Here is a 17,510-nt window from a genome sequence, read left to right on the forward strand (position 1 = left end):
CAACAGCAAAGCTTTTTCTTATCCCAGAATGCTACGGTCCTTCCCAGTATACCCCACCCACAGCCTCAAGGCAACTCCGTTTTCTTAACAAGCCCAAGGCAGGAGCAAGATAGGAAAGAAGAAAGACTGGTAAACTGAAGAATCACATTCTCACACAGAGAAGGAAACAAGTGACCAAGAGTAGAAACCCATAGAAGCCAGGTGCGTCATGGCGGGTTCCCTGCGGACCCTATGGACTTCTAAGTTAACAAGGGTAAGTATTACCATAACTCTCCTTTTCTTCTTCAGGATCCATAGAGCTCTGCAGGGAAACAATGGGTATGTACCAAAGCAGTTGTTCAAGGGCGGGGACGCTCCTGAGCTGAGAGGAGAACCCAGCGCCCGAAGGAAGCAAAAGTATCAAAGGCATATAACCTAAGAAAGGTGTGGACAGTACACCACGTAGCTGCCCTACATAGTTGTTCAGCAGAGGCGCCACATCAGGCTGCCCACGAGGGACCCACAGAGCAAGTAGAATGAGCAGAAACGGTAGCTGGCATAGGAAGTCCAGTCTGCGTGTAAGCCTCTGAGATAACCATACGAAGCCATCTTGCCAGAGTTTGTTTGTTAGCAGGCCATCCCTTCTTGTGGAATATAGGACAAAGAAGGAGTCCGATTTCCTGATGAAACTAGCACAGTCCACATAGATCTTCAGAGCACGGACCACATCCGAAGAGGCATCACCTGCCGATGTGTCTTGTGATTGAAAAGCCGAACCACAATTTCCTGATTAAGGTGGAAACGGGAGACCACCTTCGGAAGGAAGCCAAGCTTGTCCAGAGGAATTGGGAGCGCCAGGAGAGCACACCTAAATGCGATACCCTACAGGCAGAAGCTATAGCCAGAAGAAACAGTCTTCGCAGTTAACCATTTGACATCTACTGACTCCAGGGGGTCGAATGGAGATTCCTGAAGTGCGTGGAGAATCACTGACAAATCCCACGGAGCCCCAGAAGGGACAAAGGGAGGTTGTATACGGAGAACACCTTGCAGGAAGTTGTGAACATCCAGTAGTGGAGCAGTTCTGCGCTGGAACCACATGGACAAAGCAGAGACATGTACTTTCAGAGAGGCTAGGCGGAATCCAAGATCCAATTCAGCTTGAAGAAAGGCAAGGACTCTAGAAACCCTAAAAACCTGAGGGTCATAGTTTCTAGTAGCACACCACTGGAAATATGTATGCCACACTCTGTGATAGATCCTGGCAGAGGCCGGTTTACGTGTCTGAACCACAGAATTAGAGAACCCTTTAGACCTTAGGAGGGATGTCTCGAGCCAAGCAAAGGATTTGCAGGGAGTACCTGTTGTGGCCATCCCATAGGGGGAGCTACCACAGGGACTGTTAGGTGGTCCGCAATTTTTGCCAACACCTATGAAAAAGAAGCCCAGGGGAGAGGAGAGGAAGCAGGGTCTGATGGGCCAGGTGTCGTATAACAAGATGCAAAGACCATCTTGAATGAGATCCTCTGAAGCTAAGCAGGACTTACAAGACACCAGATTGGGAGCAGCATGCTGCTTGTTATTCTTGCCTTTTCCAGACATAGCTGCAAAATAATGTAGCACACGATCTGGCACAGTACAGTGAGTAACCCAAACATATGTGCAACATGGCACAGTGTAGTGCGCAACACAGACATATTTAGTATGTGATAACCCTCACAAATATAGAGAGATGGGAGGTACAATAAACCTCCCATACCTCAGTATTTCAGGGTTAGAATGAAAGAACGAGAAAGGTATACGTAGACAGCAGCGCTAGCTCAAGTCACATACAATGCAGAACATATAATAACTGCAGTGGGCACAAATTCAACTACACAGACCGCAGTGGCTGGTAGAAATAGCGCTGTATAACCTGGTCCTTGGGAGAGGTATACAGGGAGACCGGACCCAGCATTCCCGGAGACCTGAATGCAGAAAATGGCTGGCGTGAGTCTCAGAGGGAACGGAGGGTGAGGGAGGAGCAGCAAGACTGCAGTGGAATGGCGCCCTGAGCAGGGGAGGGGCCGCAGGGAGTACCTTCTCCCCTATGCCGACATAAACCACCGGGTCCCTGGCCTTAATCTGTGCCCTGCACCTGTGGTTGTAATGCCCTGGTGGTCTAGTGGAGTCCTGGACGAACCAGTGCCCACATCAGTGCCTCCTGTTGGTCTCCTGAGATCGGAGGCAAGAGTGCGCAAGCGGGGATCCGCCTTACCTGTCCACTTGATTCTCGGCTGCAGTCTGGGGTCCGTGGTGTACTGCTAGCTAGGTCCCTCCGGAGCCCCGCCGGGAGTACCTAGCCAAAGGCTGGTGTCACGGCGCCGCGGAGGGGTGATGGAGCAGCAGTGCAGACATCCAGAGGACTGTCCAGTGCTGCTGCTCTGTAGTAAAAGAAATTAAAATAAAAGTAACTCCTAAAAATAAAGCTTGCGCTGCTTAATAGCAGCCCCACTGTCTAAACTGTGGTCCAGCTCCTGCCGGACACCAACGAAACTGGTGGGGGGGCCAGGAAATGTAAGGGGAGGGGGAAAGGGGTTGAGATCCCCAATGTTCCAAAAGGAGGAACAGAAGGGGGACAAAACAGACTGGTTCTTCGAGCCGCAACTGTTCATCTCCCCCCCCCCCATCCACTAGACACCAGCGTTCTGTCTGACGAGGTGCGCCGGAGACTGTCTGGTAGCCCAAGCACTCATTGGCGGGTCCTCCAGTTCAAGACACTGTTTAGGAGCAGTACCTCCCGGTGTACTCCAGCGTCACTCCGTACTCATTACCCCAAGAAACACATCCCAGGCCTTTGCACTACCATTAATCACACAAGTGCAGGACGCCGCACCATCATCAATACTGCTACATCTTGGATACACTCCCATACCTAATTCAAGGGTCTCTAGACCTCACTATTTGGAACTACAATAAGTCCCACACAAGACATACAGGGGTATTCAATATGGGAGCGAAAACTCTGTTTTTGCGTTAATATCGCACCCATGACGTCATTATCGCAGGTTTTAGTTTTACACCGTATTCAATTTCAAAGACTTTTCGCAGGTTCGAAAAGTCTTTGATAAAAAACGGGGATAACTTTTCAACATTGAATAGGTGTCGAAAAAAAGTGCAGAATTGGGGTTTAGGGGTGCAGGCTTAAAAAAAAAAATAGCCTGCACCCCTGGGAATGACATTAAAAAAAGAACTGTGTCAAAAAAAGTTTTAAAAAAAAAATAGGGACACCCCAAAAAATGTAAAAATTGGGGTGAAAAAAAAAAATAAAAAAATGGGAAAAAATTGTTTAACAATAGGGAAATAGGCTCAAGGCTATTCTGCAAGTATGCAGCAGGTGTATTCTAGAATAGATTTATAGCAGCAGGTGCACAATTTAAGAGTTGCCATCTATGCCATTTATGTAACATCCACTATGAGCAGCCAATAATCATTGTTTTCATTATCCTATACTGTCATCCCGCACAAACCATCAGAAAAGGTGTTACAGAGCGCATTTATTTACTTTCTTTCCTTGGAACCTGAAGAAGTTCTCTATAAGTGCAGCCCACCCTGCCCACTTACACTAAGTCTAGTGCGCAATTATTCAATTTTTCTTCTAAAGAGGCAAAACAAGATTAAGATCTATGATTTTCTCAAGCATGTCAACATTTTCTATTTTACTTAAATTGTGTTATATATGCTTACAACATGTATTATTACAAAAGACAGTAATCTGTGCCAAGAGCTAAAACACCAACAGAAAAGTATAACAAAAGAAACACAGCACTATAGGATTGAATAAAACAGTCAAAAAAAAAAAAGAGAAGGGTTGTAAACCACATTGGTGGAGATTCAATTCAAAGCAAATTGAATAGCGCTGGGAGCGAGCTCCCGGAGCTATTCAATTCAGTGAGCGGTGTGGTCGGAGAGTTACTGGTTATCACGCCTTAACAAGGGTGTTAAAGGCGCATTAACCGGCATTCTCTGACCAAAGTGCCGGGCACGCGGCTGTTAGCACCGAACTAAGCAGAAAAATAGCTGCACGCCCAGCACTTTGGTCGGATTTCTCCTCGCATCCCCAGGGGGGTGCGAGAAGAAATACTTAGCGAGCCCAAACAGCGCAGCGTATTGAATTGCTGCGGGAGCTCCCTCCCACGGCTATTCAACATCGCGTTGAATTTAATTCCCCCCAAAGTGACAAAAAAAAGGTGATAAAACCAGAAAATACTAAAAATTTTTAGGGTAGACGGTTAGTAAAATAAGGTAACAATTTGACAGTGAGTTAATTACAAGTGGCATAGTGAGGCTATTTGTCACTTACTTGCCTAAATTACATATTAAGGGTCAGATTCAATTAGCCCTAAAACTTCAGTTAGCCTCGAAGCAGTGCCCAGGGCTATTCAAGTGCAGCCCGCAGGCTGAATTTAACACGTATTACCGTTCACCTCTTCCTGAGGCTTTTGCATAGAAATCTGAGTTAAGTAGGGCTTTCGGACCTTATCGCGAATGTGTTAATACATACCTCTCTGTGTTCTTATCCTGGAATCTATGGGTTAACGTGCGTTAGCAGCCGATTTACAGAACGACGAAAAGGGCTTCTAAATGAATAGCTCTGACCGTAAAAGTCCGAGGCTACAACCCTTTTTCTTGAGCAGTGAGGTATCGAGCCTATTTGAATATGGCCCCAAGTCTATTGGTCCTTCGCCATGGAGGTCATTCTTTCACTTAACTACACCCATAAGCCTTTAACTTCACCCAGAACTTTTGTCAATTTTACCAAAACTAAAAATTAATTTAACATGGATCACAGATTGTGACACAGCTAAGTGTAAAAGCTATACATATCATTGGGATTCAGTAAGCGTATGGCCAGGTAAGAAAGAGCCAAACATTGATAGGAAGTAAATTACAGTAGGACCAGGCAACAGCCTGAGGTCTATCATACCATACACACAGGGATAACGAAAACTACATCTGACATGGACAGTGTGCCAAGATGAATTAAGCAAAGAGCATTTTTCAAGTTTACAGTCCCTTAAAAAAAAAGTATTGGATACATAATTATTGCTTTAAGAGGGAAAAAGATATCCAGTGTAACAGGAGAGATGTAGTCAGCTATGAGCAGGATGTGCTTCATAATTTATTATTAGTATTTCTAGCACTTACAAATTGTACAGTGCTACATGGTTAGAAACAAAACAAATTAGCTACAGGTGAGGCTTACAACATATGCATTGCTCTACAGGTACAGTCTTATAACCACAAACTGGCCGATTGCACCACTGGAGTACATAGTTAGAAGCTTTATACATATGAGATGAAAGCAGGAGAATAGTGGTGTGTGGCATGGATCTAACCTATATCCCATTGTGTAGATAAAACAATAAAAACAGGAAGACTGCTTCCTCAATTTTCCTAAGAAACGGACAAGCGCTAATCAGGATCATACAGGACAGTAGGTGTATGGATGTTATTGTTATAGTGTTGTAATCACTCTGCGGGTGGTATTTAATTAGCCACGGGGTTTACCCCTCTACTAATTTCGGCCAAAATCCCTGCGACGTGGGGGAATGGCTATTCAATTAAATAGCTTTTCCCACGCCCGAAAAAAAAAAAATCGTGATTCACACGATGAGCCACAGATTCCGCATAAACTGCAGTATCAATGGGTTTTTTCCTCTGTGTGCTAGCCCGATTTGGATGTTTTTTCAGCGGAGGTTCAGTTCAACTACGGGGACTCGCAGGTAGGGTAATCCCCTCTAAATGCAATAGTGCTGGCGAGGCAATTAGTCAATACCCCCCTGTTATGAAGGCTTTACATTTTGTAGCTTTTGTTTTCTAAAAGAAATACATACTTCATACTGTAATAAATTAACAAAAAAAAGTCACCTTGGAGCTCAATGACACGCATAACTCCACCTACAGCACCGTGCTTTTATAGGGTCAACGGGGAGCAATTCAATTCTTATGCAGCAATTTAGCTCTAGGGGGCTATTCAATTACTTCCTGCAATTAGCCCCAAGGCTGTACTTATTGTGGATTTCTGTTTACACACTGCTGAGGTACAAGCAGAAATCAGAATTAAGTAGGGCTTCAGGGCTAGTCGAGACCTGGCAGCAGTATTGCGCCCAACACTTAACCTTGAAGCTACAGCCTAATGCAGCTAGCCCTGGATATCATGGGAAATAGAAATTGATTAGCTAAATTCCCGAGTACAAATTTAAATCGCCCAAAAGAATGTCTTCACAACAACAAATACTGTATTTCAAAAAAGCTTTAAGATCAATCTAGCTTTAACTGCAGCGGCTGTGTTTAGGATATTTCTAATCAGTGCTGTTTATACATGCAACTACACCTCTCCTCTATATTATAAATTATACTTTACCACTAAAGCGTGTATTCAATTAGCGGGTGAAAACTGAAGTTTTTTTCGCCATCGGCAAAAGAAAAAAAAAAAAAAGAGAGACGAAAACAGGAAACAGGCGAAAAGTTCTCTCCATCCCAGACAATAAAGAAAAATGCAAAATCCCCATTTATGAAAATGTGGGGATTTCTTTCAGAACCCTTTGGACACCACCCCCCTAATAATAAATGACCCCAAACATTTTTCATAAGTTGCGTACTTTGGCGAAAAACGTCAGGTCAAATTTTGGGATAAAAAAAATAATAAATTGAAAATGGGTTTAACATACTGGTTCTGCTGTTTCGGGGGGCGGTATAGATGAGTCAAGTGTTTTAAACATTGCACGTGGCCGCAGCAGGTGGTTTAACGGTTTTCAAAATTGCGCTTTTACAAAACGAAAATATATACTTGCACCTATGTTAACGTACTTCCAATTTACCTGGAAAAAAAAAATTGCTATCATTTAAAGGTTTTTCCGTATACGCATAATTACCGCAAGCCGACGCAATTTAAGTACCCAAAATACTTATATTATGGCCAATCGTACCCTTCCAAAATAATTTGTGATGTAAGTCAGCCTTTTTTTGGGGTAGACACAATTTACAGATTTTTTTCACCTATTTTCGATGTTTTTTTCCGGCCCTAATGTTTGCATCTTTTTAGGCAAAAATCAGTGGATTTCGCAGATGGCAAAAAAAAAACAAAACTTACGTTTTTGCCGTTAATTGTATACGGCACTAAATCCAATGAGGCTGATTAAATGAGTCACTAGATTAAATATAAACCTTGCAAGATAATGGGGCATAATCAATTAAACCACGCAGCTAAATGCCGCGCCAGACCTATTCAATTAGCGGGGATTCTTTACGCGCGAATCCCCGCAGTCGGACTTTACCTCACAGCTCATGGATGTGCGAGGTAAAATCAGCGTAAAAACCACCAAATCGGGCTTGGGGAAAAAAAACGTATTCCGCAGTTTACGCGGAATCAGTGTGTTTATGTGCGCGAGTCCCGATTTTTTCACCACAGGAAAAAGGCTATTTGATTGAAAAGCTGTTCCCTGCGCCGCGGGGATTTTGGTCAGAAATTAGTCGCGGGGTAAACCCCATGGCTAATTGAATACCTGCCAATGTATTGCGGGACCTCTTGAAAGGGATTCGCACTTGTTTTTGCTCACATCTCATAGGAGGTAGAAGCAAAAACTAGAGATATTTCCATTCTGTAATAGCTGGAAATCGGCACAGCAACAGATCATCCTAGAATCAAATGTAACCTTGCGTTTGGCTCAAATGTTCATATGTAATAAGTCGCTGGATACATTTTATCCAAAGCGGTGATGATTAGTACTTATAATAACTAAAAAGGGTAAATGGCCACACTAGAACTGAACTACAGATATTTACACAAACGATTATACACAATTTCATTTGCGAATTACATATACAGGCACTTCTCACTTTATTTATACATACCCCATCTGTTTGGAGACTTTCAGTTTCCTAGATGGTTTTTCCTTTTCCATGGTGTCCTCTTTCCTCTTACGTTTTTTAAGTGATCGGTCTTCTTCTTTCAGCTTAGATATCTTAAAAGAACAGAGTTCTGATGAAATTAGAAAGACATGTTTCCAAACTACAAAAGTGGATTTCATTTGCAGTACTTTAAAAAGAGAAAAAAAAAAAAATTACAGATTAATAACTGCACAATTTAAACACTCACTTTAGATGATTTGTGCTTTTTGCTTTCAACAAAATCTTCATTTTCAGAATCCGATGCCTGCCGAAACTGCAGGGTTCCAGTGTTGATATAAAATCCTCCATATTTTGTAGTGAGGGAAGCTGGGACCAACTCATCATACTAAAATGAAAAATGAGAAGATGTTTTAGTCTAGATGTATTTCTGTGGCCACAGAAAAAGTATAAAAAGGACCTCAATTTCCAATAAATGAGAACAGTTCAATATATTTGGACAGGAACTACAGGAATATAAAGACTGAAAACAGATATAAGTCCACAACATGTCTGGTGAAAACTTCTAAGAAGCTAAAACCAATCCACATATAAAAACTTTTGTATCAACAATACCAGCTTGCTCATTGCATAGGTGCTACGACTTTAATCTGACTTATTAGGGCAAAGGGCACATTTCATTTCAAGCTCAGTTAGAGAGACAACTGCACTTACTGCCTCAGAGTTATCAATAAAGGGATCCGTCTCATCATAGCCATAACCAATGTCGATAAGATCCTGCACGCGGTCCTTCCGATGGCGATGGCTTTTTCTTCCCTGTATACATATATTGATATATGTATTAAGAAAAAAAATTGTTGGGAGCCTTGCACTTATTATTATGAAACCTATTTAAAACTAGGTAATAGAGATGGCCAGACAAGGACACGTAGGTAGCCAAATTGGACAAGATCCGTCCTCTGACCAAGTAGTAGGATTACATCCTACATCCCTGTGGCCTGTTAGTGTAATTAATGAAATCATACTGGCTTAAATTACTCGTCTTCTGACCTAATTTACCAACCTGCGATTTTGATCATATCATCATGTACCGCAGGCACTTTGGAGCAACAGTTACTGCGATATCGGGCCAAGAGCACATATGACTAACGATATCACAATGCATGTGTCCAGCTTGAATATTTGCCTAACTCAAATCAAGGTAAAAAAGGAAAAAAAAAAAAAAACACCTTTCTTAATATGTCAAGTGTAGGAAATTCAGAGAAGGGATTCATTTTGTTAGCATAGAAAATTATTTGGAGAAAAGAAAAACAAAAAAAATTAACATTTGAAGATGTAAACAGCGTTGCCAAGTGTTTCCAAAATAAACGAAAGTTACATCGCATGTAACAAAAATATATAAAATTTGGGAAGGAAAGGGGGAAGAATATAGCACAAGGCACCAGACAGCCATATTGTTGTAGATCGGCCAGAACGATTTGTTAGTTTACAGTCGTCACTCCAGTTATATCCAGACTACTAGCATCATGGGGGTAAGCACTGGATTAGTGGGTATTCCGTGACAACAGGGTCTTGCAGCTCGCTCCTGACGGTATTTTAAAAGTAGACTAACCTAGGCTAGAGCCCTTAGAAATGGTCTGAATGAGGTCATGAAGTAAAGGAAGGAAAAAGCCAGCCACTGATGGAAATGCTGATGGGTGCAATAACTCTTTAGCAGAAACTTTTGCTAAAATTAGGAAGAGATTTGAAAACAAATTAGAAAATATGTTGCAAGTTGGTTGGGGGCAATTCAATGCAATGCAGAATAGCCCCAGGAAGGAGTTCCCCGAGCTATTCAATTCACTGCGCTGTTAAGTTAGACTTAAGTCGGAGAATGACAGTTATCGTGCTTTAAAGCTGGGTGTTTAGTCACGCTAACAGAAATTCTCTAACTAAAGAGCCGCCCGCGAGCTGTCAGCGCTGCACTAAACTGGAAACCAGCACCGCAGCCGCCACTTAAATCTGATTTTTGCTTGCTCCTCAGGAGTGCGCGAGAAAAAAATCCTGTAGTCTGACTTAACAGCGCGGTGCATTGCAAAGATCCGGGAACTGTAGGATCACGCTGAATTGAAATCACCCCCTTTATGTCCTGTGCCATTTTTTTTATTTTTTTTATTTACATATTGGCGGAAAGAATTTTAAATTCATTGTCACGCAAAAGTGTCTAAACACGATTATGTTGGTGAGATCTCACAAAAACAAATGTTCCATTTTTTTATGTATTTTTCATGTTCTCCTGCAGAATACTTAAATCAATAAATTGAAACGCACACGTCTGAATGAAAACACAGAAGCAATGCTTTTACAAATCACACCATTACACGTCTGCACAGAAACTCGTAAGTGGTAATGGTACCAAGGAGTTCAATGCGTTTTTATATATAAAAAAAGTTTACTCGAGGCAAAAATAATCATTAAAACTACATATGAATATTGTAGTGATGTCAACTTTATACACTATTTACACTTTAATTCACTAAGATTGTTAAAGGATTCAGGAGAACACATGACTATATAACAGATTCCCCAAGAGGTTATATTTATTAATCTGCAAGGGTAATGTTATGTTCTAAAAACTACAGTATTTTGCAGCAATAGCTTTGAAAAGTAGTTTCTCAAAAAACATTAGAGAACTTATCCTCTACTCAGTCATGAAATATTTTAAAAGATTAACTTTCACTTTAATTTACCTTTAAATGTTGGAATTATCTGGATTTCTGATAAGTCTGGAAGGTCATGATTCTTCCATCCCAGACACCTGCATGGAGCACATGACTAGTAGTGACCTCAGACCATTAGAATCACCATTGAGCATGTGTACCAAACTGTGCAAGGGATCAGTAGTAGCTGTAAGTACTGCAACTCTAGGGGATTATTTATATATTGCCAAAAGTACTGTGAATGCAGAAATGACCTCACACAATGTAAGCTAAAAACAGAGTTGGCATTGAGATTGCCTGAAAATTTTCAACTCAAAGTTTAACACTGCAGTGAAGAGAGATCACCTGACAGAGGAATCAAGGATCGATGTGATCCTACCTCAATGCACACTTATAGCAACTAACAGTCTGAAATGAAAACAAAGATAGAAACACACAACTTACATATTTTGCTTCAAGTTTCTTTGCCACTTTTTCTACCTCTAGCCTTTCGCGCTCTTCATCATTAAATGGGTCATGAGATGGAATTTTTGCCTACAAAAAAAATAAATTAGTCACTTGATACTTTAATACTGAACATGGTAAAAGCAAAGACTACAATATTTCTCCAAAACAATATATAGTACCGGAGGAACCCCACTGAAACATACGGAGAACATACCATATAGCTAGAACACTGGTTGGGAATCAAACTCATGATCTCAGTGTTATGCCACTGTGATTATCCAATATCCTATTTATATACATGGAATGAGGAATTTAATAAGTACATGTATTACAAACGAGTAATACATTTAAAAGACGATAATACTGGGCATACACAGCCAGATAAAATGTCTGTCAGACCGACAGTCATTTTATCTGGCCGGCTGCCAGCCGCAGATGTCGCCGGCATACTCTGTGAGAGAAATCTCACAGTGTATAGCCCGACATCCGCGCTCCGCCCCCGGGGGAGGAGACATTTCCCTGTTCCTTAGGAACACAGGAAATGTCTGTCGGCCGCGCTGGGCATACACTGCCCGATGCGGCCGACAGTTTAACGGGAAATATCGCATCGGACGGGCATGCTGGACAATCCTGCATGCCTGACCGAGCAATATTTAACCCTCGGTCACCCGCACACACGCTACAATTATCGGTGCGATCCGCCGATATCAGGCGGATCGCCCCGATAATTGTAGCGTGTATGGCCAGCAATAGTTATGCTACTACAAAATTGTGTCTTTTCCACTTAAGGATAAGGAAACATTTTATGCCCTGTGTTTCAGTAAGTTGATTATAAATTAACACAATGCTATTGTATTCATAGCAAAATATTATTTTTTTTAATTACAGAGAGCAATGCATAAAAGTATAAAAAAAATTTACAATACAATTATTATTGAAAGTGAAGAATACTTTATATTACAAAAAAATAAAATAAGTGATTGGTTAGAAAGTGATAACCGTTACAACTGTCCAATGATACCTTAAGGCTATAAATTCCTTAAATACTAATGCTTGTTTTTTATGATTGATCATTTTTGTTAAGTTTTTGAAATTCAAATTCTACTTTCAATATACAAAGCACAGAGAATCATAATAAAGCTAAACCCCACCATGGACATTTCAAATGTAAACCTACTGAGGTTGCAAAAAAACTTGTATAAAAATGTACCACTTCAAAAGGCAACGGGGCACATTCAATTGTCCGCAAGGTTTTAACCCCCAAAAACCTTTTGGCCCAATCTTTGGATTACCGCAGGTACGCACACACCCGATACCTGCGGTATCAAATTTTTTAAAAAATTCATGCAAGGTTTTCTGCTTCGGAAACCCAGCTGGGCCTGAAAAAATAAAAAAAATTATACTTACCAGTCCGGTGGGCTCCCGGCCATCTCCCCTCCATCTTGGCACTAGGGAGGGGGCTGCTGGAAGATGTAGTTCTCCCTGCTGCCGCCTCCAGAGGGGCAGAGTCACACAGACACTCAAATACAGATGTGTTCACATACATCTTACATCTATGAGCTACAAGTCGAATTAAACATAACACGAGTGCCTTGTGACTCGCTAGCGCCGAGAGTCTTTTTGTGTGACATTTTACCTTCCAATGTGTCTTAATTGCAAAGCAAATAGGACGCATAACACTATTGTAGTATTCCACATGCAGATACACCCGTTGCCGCACACACAATATAGGCATGCCGCATATTTTAATCAGCAGAAACTGCTTGTGCGTCCTATTTGCAAGGAAAATAAAAAGTCACACGAAGAGACGCTTGGCGATAACGAGTAACGCCACGGCATGGCGCGACTAGAAGGGCTGTTTAACGCACAAGGAAGTAAGATGTATGTGGACACATCTGTACTTACACACACCGCTGCTGCAGAAGAACGGATCCCAACGCTAAAGGAAGAAAACACCGCTTTGAAAGGTAATTACTGACTAAGGGGGAAATCAATTAGCCGCGATAAACCACTTTTCAGCAGAAAAACAGCATATCGTGAAATCCTATTACTGGCGGTTTTCGCATCTGCAAATTCTCCATAGCAAAAGGTGGAGAAAAGTTTTCACCACCTCCTGAGCGGGTGATAAGTTGTGCAAAACCCCTTTAACGTAAAATTGTTTGGACAGCCAGTTACACCAAAAAAAAAAAAAAAAAGTGTTAAATTATCTCTTTTGGGCAATAATGACATGTCATTTTGGGGGTGAAAGTGTTGGAAAGAGTTTAAAGTAGTGGAACAGGTATATGGGGGTGCTATAGATAGATTGCAGGTGGGTGTTACAGGCATATTTTGAAGTGTTTTTAAAAGTGCATTTAAAAGAGCCTTTAAATTACATACTTATAGGCATTTTTATGCGCCCCCAAAATAAGGAGAACATTTTATTTGCAGAAAAAAAACTTTTTTTTTTTTTAATCTTTTTTTCACTTTTAGAAATATGCATATAACAGCAATTTCACACAATTTAAGAACCCCAAATACTTTTATTAGGGCCACTAATACACTTCTATATTGTTTTCCTATCTCAATTTGCCTTTTTTGGGGTACAGGCAGAGTACCCCATTTTCAGCTATACTGTTCGCAGGTAACACCATGAACAGTTTTCGTACGAATGGCAAAAGATGCAAAATTATCGCACAATAGCTAGTGAACTGTGTGATAACTTAACATATGTTAAGTAAATACTTTATCACACCTAATTGAATCTTCCAATTGCTTAGTCAGTCATCAGGGGGGTTACCACAGTGGTCCCAGTGCAATTCAGTCCATTTGGATTTTAGAAAAAATTAGTCATGCTCTGGGGCTACGAGATAAATATAACTCCCGCCGCTCAAAAAAAAATTAAACACCCTGAACTGTATAGCAAAAATCCAGCATCTGCAGGTGAGGGTTTTTTTGCTATTTTCGCACACCTAATTGAATACTCCTCAATATGTCACATGAGGAAAAAAAAATTCCCATTTAAAAAACAAAACAAAAACTACTTCTGGATCTTGTTAGCAAATAAAGTAAAAAGCTGTAACCAATAAGGCTCCATCTGTACAAAAATATACATTTGTTCTAAGCAAGACTGACTAGAACTAATTTCAATACCACGCATACCACTTTCAGACAGAAAAGCAAATTACTGTGTAAAGTACTTTTACCCGATAATTTGCTAATCAACACGGGTCCTTTTTCGATCTGAAAGAGTTAACCCAGGTTGAAATTCCAGGGTCGGAGACCCAGCAATTTCAACCCAGGTTGACACTTTCAGATAGAAGAAATACCAGTCTTGATCAGCAATAATTTGCTTTTCTGTCTAAAAGGGCACTCAGGCTGGGACAGGCAAAACGACTCAAATGCCAGGTAAAAGCCAGGTTTTAGGGACATTTCTGTGTGAAAGTGGTAATCGATATTTTTGATTTGACCACAGCAAATGTAATCAATAAGGTCTCTTTCTACATAACTAGCAACTTTGGGCTCAATCAGGTTTGTGTACAACTCTGAATTGTTTGCTTACATCTAAGGGGGTGGGGGAAGACCCATTCTGCGCATGTGCAGAGTGGTTCCAGAAAGACAGCTCGCAGTGCCCCAAAAGGATTTAGCCCCCGTTTTGTAAGCGTGCAGGGGCCAGGAGGAGTTTATATGTTGCCCATTCTAGTTACCATGGTAATCCGATGCTGCGCTCGGATCTGCAATGCTAGCAGGAAAAGTCTTGTCATCAGATGCCTCCTTCTGCATTAGCATAAGCATCGCTGCTGATTAACAGCGTACATCTCTGAATCAGGTCCTATGTGCAAAACAAACCGAGGGTCAGTTTACAACCCCTAGGGGGGGGAATTCAAATGTTTTAATGTGGCTGCTGCTTCGTCTAAAGTGATGGGAGCTATTCAATTGTTTGTTCTGCTGTGCGCGATTGCAGTGGGCGCCCACTGTTTTTGCTTGCACCCTCCTGAGTAGGCAAGCAGATATCCACCCAAAGTCAGGCTTTTGGGCACCCAAAATCATCGCACCCAGTAGTTTGCATGGGTTTAGCAGATTTAAACACCTATCCATGATGCATTTGGGCACAACAAGTGATGTGCGCTCATGGCAATAACAAAACACTTGAATATCGTCCATCCATTACTTAGAGGCACCCAAAAACAACTGAATTCCCCCCTCAGAAAGCTATAGTGAAAAAAGTTAGCTAACTGCATACAATGGTTCACCCTTCCTTTCACTTATGTTAATATCGTTACCATGGTAATCAGACAGCTTATCTTATTTAGAATGCCATCTTACAATACCAGGGAGAGGTGCTATATAATGAAAGCAGTACTTTTTATTATACATACTGTATCTGCAGATAGTATGCCTAGTTCCATGATGGGAAACAGGAGCCATATGTTGCCCAAGCCTTAACTTACAGCTCCACCTTGCTTTTTGAGTGATATGCATTTGTTATTTACTTGTACAACTTGTTTGAAACACCTGATCTGTTATGTGTCTCTTTCCTTGATTAAATATATTAACTTGCTATTGAGATTGAAAAGCAAAGTGCAGCCCGAAGGGTATAAGCTCATCTATCACTGGCCTAGTTGTTCATCGTATCCAAACTCCAGTTTCATGGTCCCTGACGAAATAAAAACGCACTGCAAACCAATTTTAGGAGTTTGAGTAGTTAATTAATACATGCACAGTGCATCCAATTATCTCTGCAATGAAATAAAAGGGAGTGCCAGGGAGGTACCCATTACAGAGGGGGATGAGGTCTCACCTGGCCGGGCAGCTCGGCTCCTGAGGTCCCTCCCTGTCCTCCTCTCTGCTCGTTTTGCAGCAGTACCCGGTAGCTGAACTCCGCACAGCTCTCCTCAGTTGGATCTGCCAGTGCCAGCTCCAGCCTGACCGTCCCCTCGCTCTTATTCTTATCGTCCTCCGCCTTGACGTTGGCCTTCGGCTGACAGGTTCCGGCCTCTCTGGCCGTAGTGGAGGAAGTGGCTACTTCTCGCTGCGGCCGTGGGATGGGAGTCTGTTGCAGAGGCCGCGGCTGCTGCGGCATGGCTGGTAGCTGGGGTCGTGCTGCCTGAGGACGCTGGGCCGCCGACGAGAGCTGAGGATTCCGCTGCTGATCCACGCTCAGGCTCCCCACAGTCTCGCGTGGCTTTATGGGTGACAGACTCACAAACGGCACCCTGCGCGGCTCCGCCATTCTCCTTGGCCGGTGAGAGTGATACTAGCCAGCTATCGGTCTGTGCGCCCGTCCCGCTTCCTCCTGCCCGCCGTGTACCTGGGACGGGCCTCTCCGCTGGTGACGGCTAAAACCTTATGTTCTGCTCGCCGCCACCAGCTCTATTACCATAACCATCCTGGGTGCTGCCGCCATCTTGGACCCCACATAAATAACAACAGGGCCGCTTTGCAACGCGCATGCGCACGAAGGTCGCCGGGAAAGGGCGTTTGAAACGTCATCACGTTGTCAATGCTGCCCGCTTTGCATTTGTTCCAGCGTGTGACGCATGTTACGTCTACCTCTGACGCCTGCTGCAGCATGTGTTGTCATAGCAACGAGGACGCTGCGCTCTTCAATATGTTTTAGCAGCGTAGTATTTTACTGACTGGAAATACACCACGATGTCAGTGTGTTTTTTTTGCTTTTGCTCCATTTCTCTATTGTGTTATGAAGTAGTATTAACTTTTTTATATAATTTTTTTTTTTTTTTTAATCTACTATATTTAGGCTTTATCTAATGATAAACAACTTTCTGTGACGTGACCCACATAAGTAGTTTACCCAGCATTGACTATTTTCCAGGAACCCTACTGCTTTAGAGTTTAATTACCACTACCAGGGTCAGTCCACACTTCAGTTAATTGTGCAATAAGAACATATTAAATGTGAGGGTTTATTCCATTTCTTGGCATGAATAACTGATAGAAAGTTGCAGTTGTGTAGTTTGTAATACTCTAGTTCAAGGTAGAATAGTAATATAAATTTGGGTTCCCTTTTTAAAACTGTTTCAATATGCACCAGACCATACAGAATTTGCTTAGTATTAAAACAGAATGGCTACCAAAGGGATAAAAAAAACACATCTGGTACCCAAAGAAAAAAATATAACACATTAGCCCAGATTAAAAAAAAAAAAAACACATTGGCCCCGTTAGGAAAAAAACAGACACATGGAGATTAATAAAACATATAGGCTTCACATGAAAAAAGAAAAACAAACACACAGGCTCTGATAGGAAAAAAATAATAAAACACATAGGCATCTGATAAGAAAAAATAAACACATACAGACAGGGTTACATATAGACACATACAACTAGGTATGGTTACATATAGAGACAAACATACAGACACATCCAAACATACAGGGTTACATATAGAGACACACACATACAGACGGTTACATATAGAGACACACACATACAGGCAGGGTTACATATAGACAAACATACATACAGATAGGGTTACATATAGAGACATATACA

At 41.8% G+C, this 17,510-nt stretch overlaps 1 protein-coding gene across 2 annotated transcripts in view; it reads right to left on the reverse strand.

Annotated features, from left to right (window-relative positions):
- Positions 1 to 16,449, reverse strand: part of UBN2 (ubinuclein 2) — an 85,605-nt gene extending 69,156 nt beyond the window's left edge. The window contains exons 1-5 of one of the 2 annotated variants that reach the window (XM_088468036.1): positions 15,793 to 16,449; positions 11,013 to 11,102; positions 8,584 to 8,685; positions 8,120 to 8,257; positions 7,876 to 7,985 (exon numbers count right to left, since the gene is read on the reverse strand). In XM_088468036.1, coding sequence (XP_088324162.1) covers positions 7,876 to 7,985; positions 8,120 to 8,257; positions 8,584 to 8,685; positions 11,013 to 11,102; positions 15,793 to 16,224 — 872 coding nt within the window. In that variant the 5' untranslated portion in view covers positions 16,225 to 16,449. The remainder of the gene's footprint in view (positions 1 to 7,875; positions 7,986 to 8,119; positions 8,258 to 8,583; positions 8,686 to 11,012; positions 11,103 to 15,792) is intronic. The other variant, XM_088468037.1, reaches the window with a different exon arrangement.
- Positions 16,450 to 17,510: the final 1,061 nt, after the last annotated feature.

Source organism: Taudactylus pleione, unplaced genomic scaffold (genome assembly GCF_031769625.1).
Source record: "Taudactylus pleione unplaced genomic scaffold, aTauple2 ptg000080l, whole genome shotgun sequence".
In the NCBI taxonomy this organism is placed as follows: domain Eukaryota; kingdom Metazoa; phylum Chordata; class Amphibia; order Anura; family Myobatrachidae; genus Taudactylus; species Taudactylus pleione.